Source organism: Pyrgilauda ruficollis, unplaced genomic scaffold (assembly GCF_017590135.1).
Source record: "Pyrgilauda ruficollis isolate IOZ18807 unplaced genomic scaffold, ASM1759013v1 scaffold1164, whole genome shotgun sequence".
Lineage (NCBI taxonomy): Eukaryota > Metazoa > Chordata > Aves > Passeriformes > Passeridae > Pyrgilauda > Pyrgilauda ruficollis.
Genome location: NW_024509922.1, coordinates 1,764 through 11,944, shown reverse-complemented (window position 1 = coordinate 11,944; position 10,181 = coordinate 1,764). Strand labels below are relative to the sequence as shown.

The following is a 10,181-nucleotide window of genomic DNA, read 5'->3' as shown; positions in this document are numbered from 1 at the left end:
GTGGGTCACCTATTGATCCCTATGGATTACCTGTGGAGCACCTATTGATCGCTATGGAGCACCTATGGATCCCTATGGGTTACCTATTGATCCCTATTGATCACTATTGATCACTTATTGATCCCTATTGATCACCTATTGATCGCTTATTGATCCCTATTGATCACCTATTGATCGCTATTGAGCACCTATGGATCCCTATGGGTCACCTATTGATCACCTACTGATCACTATTGATCACCTACTGATCGCCTATTGATCACTATTGGTTACCTATTGATCGCCTATTGATCACCTATTGGTCGCCTACTGATCCCTATTGATCACCTATGGATCACCTATTGATCGCTATTGATCACCTATTGATCACCTGTGGGTCACCTATTGATCGCCTATTGATCCCTATTGATCACCTGTGGAGCACCTATTGATCACCTATTGATCTCCTGTGGATCACCTATTGATGCCTGTTGATCATCTATTGATCACCTATTGGTCACCTATTGATCCCTATTGATCACCTATGGATCACCTATTGATCACCTACGGATCCCCTATGGAGCCCCTATTGATCACCTATGGGTCACCTATGGAGCCCCTATTGATCCCCTATAGAACACTATTGATCCCCTAGAGATCCCCTATGGATCACCTATAGATCCCTATTGATCCCCTATGGATCCCTACAGAACCCTATTGGTCCCTATGGAGACCCTATAAAACCTCATAGAACCCTATAGAACCCCTATGGATCCCCTATGGATCCCCTATGGATCCCCTATGGATCCCCTATGGATCCCCTATGGATCCCCTATGGATCCCCTATGGATCCCCTATGGATCCCCTATGGATCCCCTATGGATCCCCTATGGATCCCCTATGGATCCCCTATAGAACCCCTATAGGGATCCCCTATAGATCCCCTATGGATCCCCTACAGAGCCCCTATACACCCCAACAAACCCCTATAGACCCTATGGATCCCCTATGGATCCCCTATAGAACCCCTATAGATCCCCACAGAGACCCTACAGAAACAAATGGATCCCTGTGGATCCCTATGGAGACCCTACAGAGCCCCTATACACCCCAACAAACCCCTATAGACCCTATAGATCCCCTATGGATCCCCTATAGACCCCCTGTCCCCCTCCCCCCAGGCCATCGATGACGATTGCAACCAGACCGGGCAGATCCTGGCCGCCATGTTGGACTGGCCGCAGGTAGGCCGCGCGCGGGGCACCATGGGATACATCCCCCCGCGGGGGGATAAATCCCGTCATCCTCCGCGGCAGTGGAGGGGGGTATATCCCACAATGCCTTGTAATGGGGAATATATCCCGTGGTGCACCGCGGCGGGGGGTTGTGGGATATATTCACCTCGAATCGCAGGGGGTTGTGGGATATATTCACCCTTAAGTCGTGGGGATTGTGGGATATATTCACCCCGATCGCGGGGGATTGTGGGATATATTCACCCAAATCGCAGGGGGTTGTGGGATATATTCACCCTTAAGTCGTGGGGGATTGTGGGATATATTCACCTCGAATCGCGGGGATTGTGGGATATATTCACCCCAAATCGCGGGGGATTGTGGGATATATTCACCCCAAATCGCGGGGGTTGTGGGATATATTCACCCTTAAGTCGTGGGGGATTGTGGGATATATTCACCCCAAAGGCTGTGAAACTGCGGGAGGCCCAGACCATACTGGGAGGGTCTAACTCATACTGGGAAGGTCCAACTCTTACTGGGCGGCTCCCAGTCCATACTGGGAGGCTCCCAGTGCCCACTGGTCCGTTACTGGTCCCGCAGGGCACGTTCGCCTCGCGGGTGCAGCTGGAGTCCGGGGCCGTGCGCGTGGAGCGCGAGGTGGACGGCGGCCTGGAGACGCTGCGGCTGCGGCTGCCGGCCGTGCTGACGGCCGACCTGCGGCTCAACGAGCCCCGCTACGCCACGCTGCCCAACATCATGGTGCGTGGGGGAACCCCCAGAGCCCCAGCGTTCCCGAGGGGTTCCCCAAAAACCCCTGGAATTCCGCAAAAATTCCCGGAAATTCCGGTGGTTCCCATAGCGGCCAATGGGGGTAGACCTGTTGTCCCAAAACTGGGGTCACTAAGAATGGGATTTCTCCAAAATTCTGGGTATTCCCAAAATTCCTGGGACTCCCCCAAATTTTTGGGTGCTCCCCATATCTCCAGGATCCCCAAATTCCTGGGGGATTCCCAAAAATTCCCGAAATTCCACAAAAATTTCCATGGTTCCCATAGCGGCCAATGGGGGTAGACCTGTTGTCCGGAATGCCTGGGGTCACTAAGAATGGGATTTCTCCAAAATTCTGGGTATTCCCAAAATTCCTGGGACTCCCCCAAATTTTTGGGTGCTCCCCATATCTCCAGGATCCCCAAATTCCCGGAGGATTCCCAAAAATTCCCGAAATTCCACAAAAATTCCCGTGGTTCCCATAGCGGCCAATGGGGGTAGACCTGTTGTCCCAAAACTGGGGTCACTAAGAATGAGATTTCCCCAAAATTCTGGGTATTCCCAAAATTCCTGGGACTCCCCCAAATTTTTGGGTGCTCCCCATATCTCCAGGATCCCCAAATTCCCGGGGGATTCCCAAAAATTCCCGAAATTCCACAAAAATTCCCGTGGTTCCCATAGCGGCCAATGGGGGTAGACCTGTTGTCCCAAAACTGGGGTCACTAAGAATGAGATTTCCCCAAAATTCTGGGTATTCCCAAAATTCCTGGGACTCCCCCAAATTTTTGGGTGCTCCCCATATCTCCAGGATCCCCAAATTCCCGGGGGATTCCCACAAATTCCCGAAATTCCACAAAAATTCCCCAAAATTCCGGCCACCCAAACCTGGGGTCAGTGGGGTCAGCAAGAGCTCCCCCAAAAATCCCAAAAAATGCCTTTAAAACTCCCCCAAAAGTTCCCAAAAAATCCCCCAAAAATGCCCCCCAAAATTCCTAAAAAAATCGTTAATGATTTCCAAAAAAATCCTGAAAAATTCCTAAAAAATGCCCAAAAAATCCTGAAAAAACTGCCCAAAATCCCCAAAAAATCCAGAAAAATCTCCCCCAAAAAGTCCTAAAAAAATCCTAAAAAATGCTCAAAACATTTCCCAAAAAATCCTTTAAAAGTCCGAAAAAATCCCTAAAGTTCTCTGAAAATCTCCAAAAAAATTCCCAAAAAATCCTGATAAAATTATAAAAAAATCCCTAGAAATACCAAAACAAATCCCCAAAATTACCCAAAAAAATCTGAAAAAATTGTCCCTGAAATAAAACCCCAAAAATCAAGAAAAATGCTTTTAAAATCCCCAAAAAATCCAAAAAAATCCTAAAGAAATCCTTAAAAATCCTGAAAAAATCCTGGAAAAAATCCCCAAAAATCCTGAAAAAATAAAAGACAAATCCTGAAATAATCCTGAAAAAAATCCTAAAAAATCCCAAAAAAATCCTAAAAAAATCCCCAAAAAAATCCTTCCCAAAATTCCTGGGACTCCCCCAAATTTTTGGGTGCTCCCCGTCTCTCCAGGATCCCCAAATTCCCGGGGGATTCCCAAAAATTCCCGAAATTCCACAAAAATTCCCGTGGTTCCCATAGCGGCCAATGGGGGTAGACCTGTTGTCCCAAAACTGGGGTCACTAAGAATGAGATTTCCCCAAAATTCTGGGTATTCCCAAAATTCCTGGGACTCCCCCAAATTTTTGGGTGCTCCCCATATCTCCAGGATCCCCAAATTCCCGGGGGATTCCCACAAATTCCCGAAATTCCACAAAAATTCCCCAAAATTCCGGCCACCCAAACCTGGGGTCAGTGGGGTCAGCAAGAGCTCCCCCAAAAATCCCAAAAAATGCCTTTAAAACTCCCCCCAAAGATCCCAAAAAATCCCCCAAAAATGCCCCCCAAAAATTCCTAAAAAAATCCTTAATGATTTCCAAAAAAATCCTGAAAAATTCCTAAAAAATGCTCAAAAATTTCCCAAAAAATCCTTTAAAAGTCCGAAAAAATCCCTAAAGTTCTCTGAAAATCTCCAAAAAAATTCCCAAAAAATCCTGATATAATTATAAAAAAATCCCTAGAAATACCAAAACAAATCCCCAAAATTACCCAAAAAAATCTGAAAAAATTGTCCCTGAAATAAAACCCCAAAAATCAAGAAAAATGCTTTAAAAATCCCAAAAATATCCAAAAAAATCCTAAAGAAATCCTTAAAAATCCTGAAAAAATCCTGGAAAAAATCCCCAAAAATCCTGAAAAAATAAAAGACAAATCCTGAAATAATCCTGAAAAAAATCCTAAAAAATCCCAAAAAAATCCTAAAAAAATCCCCAAAAAAATCCCCAAAAAATCCTGAAAAAAATACTAAAAATCCTAAAAAAATCCTGAAAAAAAAATCCCCAAAAAATCCTAAAAAATTCCCAAAAAATCCCCAAAAAATCCAAAAAATTCCTAAATAAATCCCCAAAAAACCCTGAAAAAAATACAAAAAAATCCTGAAAAAATCGTGAAAAAATCCCCAAAAGATCCTAAAAAAAAATCCTAAAAAAATCTGAAAAAATCCCAAAAAATCCTAAAAAAATCCTGAAAAAAATCAGCAAAAAGTCCTAAAAAATCCTAAAAAATTCCAAAAATATCCTGAAAAAATAAAAAAAATCCTAAATAAATCCCAAAAAAATCTTAAAAAAATCCGAAAAAATCCTAAAAAAGTCCTGAGAAAACCCTGAAAAAAATAAAAAAAAAATCTTAAAAAAATCCAAAAAAATCCTAAAAAAATCCTGAAAAAATCCGAAAAAATCCCAAAAAGTCCTAAAAAAAAACCTAAAAAAATCCTGGAAAAAAAATCCTAAATAAATCCAAAAAAATCTTTAATAAATTCCAAAAAAATCCTGAAAAAATCCTAAAAAAATCCTGAAAAAAATCCTAAATAAATCCAAAAAAATCTTTAATAAATTCCAAAAAAATCCCGAAAAAATCCTAAAAAAATCCTGAAAAAAATCCTAAATAAATCCAAAAAAATCTTTAATAAATTCCAAAAAAATCCTGAAAAAATCCTAAAAAAATCCTGAAAAAAATCCCCAAAAAATCCTAAAAAAATCCTGAAAAAAATCCCCAAAAAATCCTAAAAAAATCCTAAAAAAATCCCCCCAAAATCCCCCTAAAATTCCCAATTTCCCGCAGAAAGCCGTCCCTCCCAGTCCATCCCAGTCCATCCCAGTTCACCTCAGTGCCTTCCCAGTTCATCCCAGTGCCACAGGGAGGGGACAGCATGGAGAGCCTGCTGGGGAAACTGAGGCACGCCGGCCGCATCTGACGCACCAGTCCCTCCCAGTCCCTCCCAGTTCATCCCAGTTCCCCCCAGTCCCTCCCAGTTCCTCCCAGTTCCTCTCAGTGCCTTCCAGTCTGGCCCAGTTCCCCCCAGTGCCTTCCCCCCCCCCCACCCCAATAAAGGCGTGGCCAGTCCATGACGTCATCGCTTTCTATGAAGGGCGTGGTTTAAGCAAGCGGGGGCGGGGCCATACCCTGGCCCAGTTTTACTGGTTTTGGGTGGTTTTTGCTGCGGGGGCGTCCCGGTATAAACCAGTTTGTCCCAGTTCAGGCTCTGGCGGGTCCCAGTTTGTCCCAGTATAACCCAGCGGCTCCCAGTCCGCTCCCAGTCTGTCCCAGTTCGTCCCAGTTCGTCCCGGTCTCCAACACGGCGCCTCCGCGTTGCCCAGCAACCCCTCGCCCCGCCCCCCCGCGCGCTGTCAATCAACAGCGTCGCCCAATCAGAACGCGAGTTCTCCGGCCGTCCGCATGGGAGGGGTTTCAACTGACAGACAGCGCGCTGAACCAATAGGAAGACTCGGCAGGCGGGCTGTGCGGCAGCGCTGACCAATCAGCGCCTCGGAAGCCCTGCAGGAGCGGAGCGGGCGGCCCCGTGCGGCCCTTCAGAGCCGGGGCGGCGGCGGCGGCGAAGATGGCGGCGGCGGACGGCGACGATTCGCTTTACCCCATCGCGGTGCTCATCGACGAGCTCCGCAACGAGGACGTGCAGGTACCGCTACCGGGGCCTCGCAGCGATACCCCCGGGGCTTTTTCCGGGGCTTCGGGGCCTCTTCCGTGGCCACCGGGACTCGGCCGCCATCGCCCGCTGGTCCTCTGCTGATGGCCGCCATGAGACGGCCGCGCTGATTGGCTGAGCCGGCCCGGTCCCCTCAGGCGCGGGCGAATGGGTGGCGGCGTTACATGTGTGGGGCGGTTGGTGGTTGCGGTGAAAGGCGCGCTGTGATTGGCTGGAGCGGCGGTTTGGGTTTATTAGACGCGTTCTGATTGGTCGGCAGAGCTCTGAGGGGAGAAATCTGCCCCGCCCGCCGCAGCGCTCCCTAGCGGCGGGGCAGCGCGGCTCCCTCCTCGCCGCAGCCAATGGCAGCGCGAGGCCGAGGCAGCGCCGCTCTCCATTGGCTGCTGCCTGCATGGGCGGGGCTTAGAGGAGCCAATCGGAGGCCTCCTCGCTGCCGCGGCGCCGCTGCAGAGCCGTGAGACGCCGCTCCTGATTGGCCGCGGCGCGTTGTGGGCGGGGTTTCCTCGTGAGGGGGGCGATTCCCGCGGTTTTTTTCCGCCGATTTTCGCCGAATTTTCCCAAATTTTCCTGATTTTCCCCCATTTTTTCATCCCAGCTGCGCCTCAACAGCATCAAGAAGCTCTCAACCATCGCGCTGGCGCTGGGCGTGGAGCGAACCCGCAGCGAGCTCCTCCCTTTCCTCACCGGTACCAAAACTTCCCGGGAAGGCCCCAAAATTTGGGTGAAAATTCCCAAAATTTGTGGGGGAGGCGTCCCCAAAATCCAACTGGGGGTGGGACAGCCCTGGGAAGTCCCAAAATTCCCTTGGAAACGCCAAAAACCGCCCGGATTTTGGAAGGCGGGCGGGGTTTTGGGGGAGGTGGGCGGGGCCTGTGGGTGATTGACAGGTGTCAGAGGGGCCAGGTGAGTGACAGGTGTGTTACCTGTGCGGTCGCAGACACCATCTACGATGAGGACGAGGTGCTGCTGGCCCTGGCGGAGCAGCTGGGCACCTTCACCGCCCTCGTGGGGGGACCTGAGTTCGTGCACACCTGGGGGGGCAAAAACTCACCTGGGGGGCGGGAAATCTCACCTGGGGGGGATAAGGAGTCACCTTGGGGGGGTAAAAACTCACCTTGGGGGGAGAAAAAGTCACCTGGGGGGGCAAAAAGTCACCTGGGGGGGGACAAAAATACACCTAGGGGGGAGAAAAATACACCTGGGGGCCAGCTGGGGACACAAAAACACACCTGGGGAACATCTGGGGACACAAAAACACATGGGGGGACAAAAACACACCTGGGGAACATCTGGGGACACACCTGAGGAGTTGAAAATACACCTGGGGAGCCCCAAAACACACCTGGAGAACACCTGAGCACACCTGGGCGGGGCTGACACACACCTGGGAGCCCCGAAGCGCCATCCGGTGTCCACGCCTTGTCCGTCTGTCCGTCCCACGTCCCTCTGTCCATCCCACGTCCTTCTGTCCCCCCTGTGTCCATCTGTCCATCCTGTGTCCATCTGGTGGCCCCGTGTCCATCTGACCACCCTGTGTCCATCTGTCCATCCCACGTCCACCTGACCACCCTGTGTCCATCTGATGGCCCCGTGTCCATCTGTCCATGCTATGTCCATCTGGCCACCCAATGTCCAGCTGTCCACCCTGTGTCCACCCGCCCATCCTGTGTCCACCTGACCACCCTGTGTCCATCTGATGGCCCCATGTCCATCTGACCATGTTCCTCTGTCCATCCCATGTCCATCTGACCGCCCTGTGTCCATCCCACATCCACCTCTCGACCCAATGTCCACCTGCCCACCCAATGTCCATCCCGTGTCCACCTGTCCATCCCACATTCCTCTGTCCATCCCGTGTCCACCCAATGTCCACCTGCCCATCCTGTGTCCATCTGACCCTCCCATGTCCACTTGACCACCCTGTGTCCATCTGATGGCCCCATGTCCATCTGATCATGCCATGTTCCTCTGTCCATCCCATGTCCATCTGACCATCCTTTGTCCATCTGCCCACCCAATGTCCACCTGCCCACCCAATGTCCATCTGCCCACGCAATGTCCACCCAATGTCCATCTGCCCACCCAATGTCCACCCTGTGTCCACCTGTCCATCCCACATCCCTCTGCCCATCCCATGTTCCTCTGTCCATCCCGTGTCCATCTGTCCATCCCACATCCCTCTGCCCATCCCGTGTCCATCTGTCCATCCTGTGTCCACCTGACCACCCTGTGTCCATCTGATGGCCCCATGTCCATCCCACATCCCTCTGTCCATCCGGTGTCCATCTGACCACCTGTGTCCATCCCACATCCATCTGCCCACCCAATGTCCACCTGTCCATCCCACATCCCTCTGTCCATCCCATGTCCATCTGACCATGCCGTGTTCCTCTGTCCACCCAATGTCCACCTGCCCGCCCAATGTCCATCTGCCCACCCAATGTCCACCCGTCCACTCAACGTCCACCCGTCCATGTGTCCGCAGCCGCCGCTGGAGAGCCTGGCCACGGTGGAGGAGACGGTGGTGCGGGACAAGGCGGTGGAGTCGCTGCGGGCCGTGTCCCACGAGCACTCCCCGCCGGACCTCGAGGGTCACTTCGTGCCGCTGGTCAAGCGGCTGGCCGGAGGGGATTGGTTCACGTCGCGCACCTCGGCCTGCGGCCTCTTCAGCGTCTGCTACCCGCGAGTGTCCAGCCCCGTCAAGGCCGAGCTGCGCCAGTGAGTGACCGCCGCCGTGGCATGGGGTGGGGTCAGTGAGGTGACCATGGGGTCATTGAGGTGACCACAGAGTCATTGAGGTGACCACGGGGTCATTGAGGTGACCACAGGGTCATTGAGGTGACCACGGGGTTATTGAGGTGACCACAGGGTCATTGAGGTGACCACAGGGCCATCAGTTCGTCCTTGGGGTCATTGAGGTGACCACGGGGTCATTGGGGTGACCCCAGGGTTATTGAGGTGACCACAGGGTTATTGAGGTGACCACGGGGTCATTGGGGTGGGTGTGGGGTCAATGAGGTAACCATGGGGTCATCAGTTTGTCCTTGGGGTCATTGAGGTGACCACAGGGTCATTGAGGTGACCACAGGGTTACCAGTCCATCCCTGGGGTCACTGAGGTGGGTGTGGGGTCAATGAGGTGACCATGGGGTCATTGGGGTGACCCCAGGGTCATTGAGGTGACCACAGGGTCATTGAGGTGACCACAGGGCCATCAGTTTGCCCTTGGGGTCATTGAGGTGACCATGGGGTCATTGGGGTGACCGCAGGGTCATTGGGGTGGGTGTGGGGTCAGTGAGGTGACCATGGGGTCAGTGAGGTGACCATGGGGTCATTGAGGTGGCCACAGGGTCATTGGGGTGACCCCAGGGTCATTGGGGTGGGGGTGGGGTTACTGAGGTGACCACAAGGTCATTAAGGTGACCACAGGGTCAGTGAGGTGACCAGGGGGTCATTGGGGTGACCACGGGGTCATTGGGGTGGGGTCAGTGAGGTGGCCACAGGGTCACCAACCCATCCCAGCTGTGCCCAGATGCCCCCAAGCTGTACTCAGGTGTGTTTAGATGCCCCCCAGGTGTGCTCAGGTTCCCCCCAAGTGTGCCCAGGTGTGCCCAGGTGACCCCCAGGTGTGCCCGCAGGTACTTCAGGTGGGACAGCACACCCATAGGTGACCCTTAGATGTACTCAGGTACCCCCCAGGTGTACTCAGGTGTACTCAGGTGCCCCCCAGGTGTGCCCAGGTGACCCCCAGGTGTGCCCGCAGGTACTTCAGGTGGGACAGCACACCCATAGGTGACCCTTAGATGTACTCAGGTGACCCTGGGCTGTTGTCAGTGCCCCCCAGGTGTGCCCAGGTGACCCCCAGGTGTGCCCGCAGGTACTTCCGGAACCTGTGCTCGGACGACACGCCCATGGTGCGGCGCGCGGCCGCCTCCAAGCTGGGCGAGTTCGCCAAGGTGCTGGAGCTGGAGCACGTCAAGAGCGAGATCATCCCCATGTTCTCCAACCTGGCCTCCGACGAGCAGGTACGGCGCACCTGGGCACACCTGGGCACACCTGGGGGGGGGCTGGGCACAGCTGGGGGGCACCTGGGCACACCTGGGG

At 52.4% G+C, this 10,181-nt stretch overlaps 2 protein-coding genes across 2 annotated transcripts in view; both read left to right on the top strand.

Moving 5' to 3' along the window:
- The first annotated feature begins 1,073 nt into the window (after positions 1 to 1,073).
- Positions 1,074 to 2,303, top strand: ETFB (electron transfer flavoprotein subunit beta). Its single transcript, XM_041483291.1, has 2 exons — positions 1,074 to 1,223; positions 1,818 to 2,303. Exons 1-2 carry the CDS (start codon positions 1,206 to 1,208, stop codon positions 2,286 to 2,288), a joined length of 489 nt encoding a protein of 162 aa, XP_041339225.1. The 5' UTR covers positions 1,074 to 1,205; the 3' UTR covers positions 2,289 to 2,303.
- Positions 2,304 to 5,904: 3,601 nt separating this feature from the next.
- PPP2R1A (protein phosphatase 2 scaffold subunit Aalpha) overlaps positions 5,905 to 10,181 on the top strand; it is a gene marked incomplete at its 3' end in the record, with an annotated part of 5,995 nt that continues 1,718 nt past the window's right edge. The window contains exons 1-5 of the mRNA XM_041483303.1: positions 5,905 to 6,051; positions 6,674 to 6,764; positions 7,016 to 7,107; positions 8,555 to 8,796; positions 9,955 to 10,102. Of these exons, the coding sequence (XP_041339237.1) occupies positions 5,974 to 6,051; positions 6,674 to 6,764; positions 7,016 to 7,107; positions 8,555 to 8,796; positions 9,955 to 10,102 (651 nt within the window). The remainder of the gene's footprint in view (positions 6,052 to 6,673; positions 6,765 to 7,015; positions 7,108 to 8,554; positions 8,797 to 9,954; positions 10,103 to 10,181) is intronic.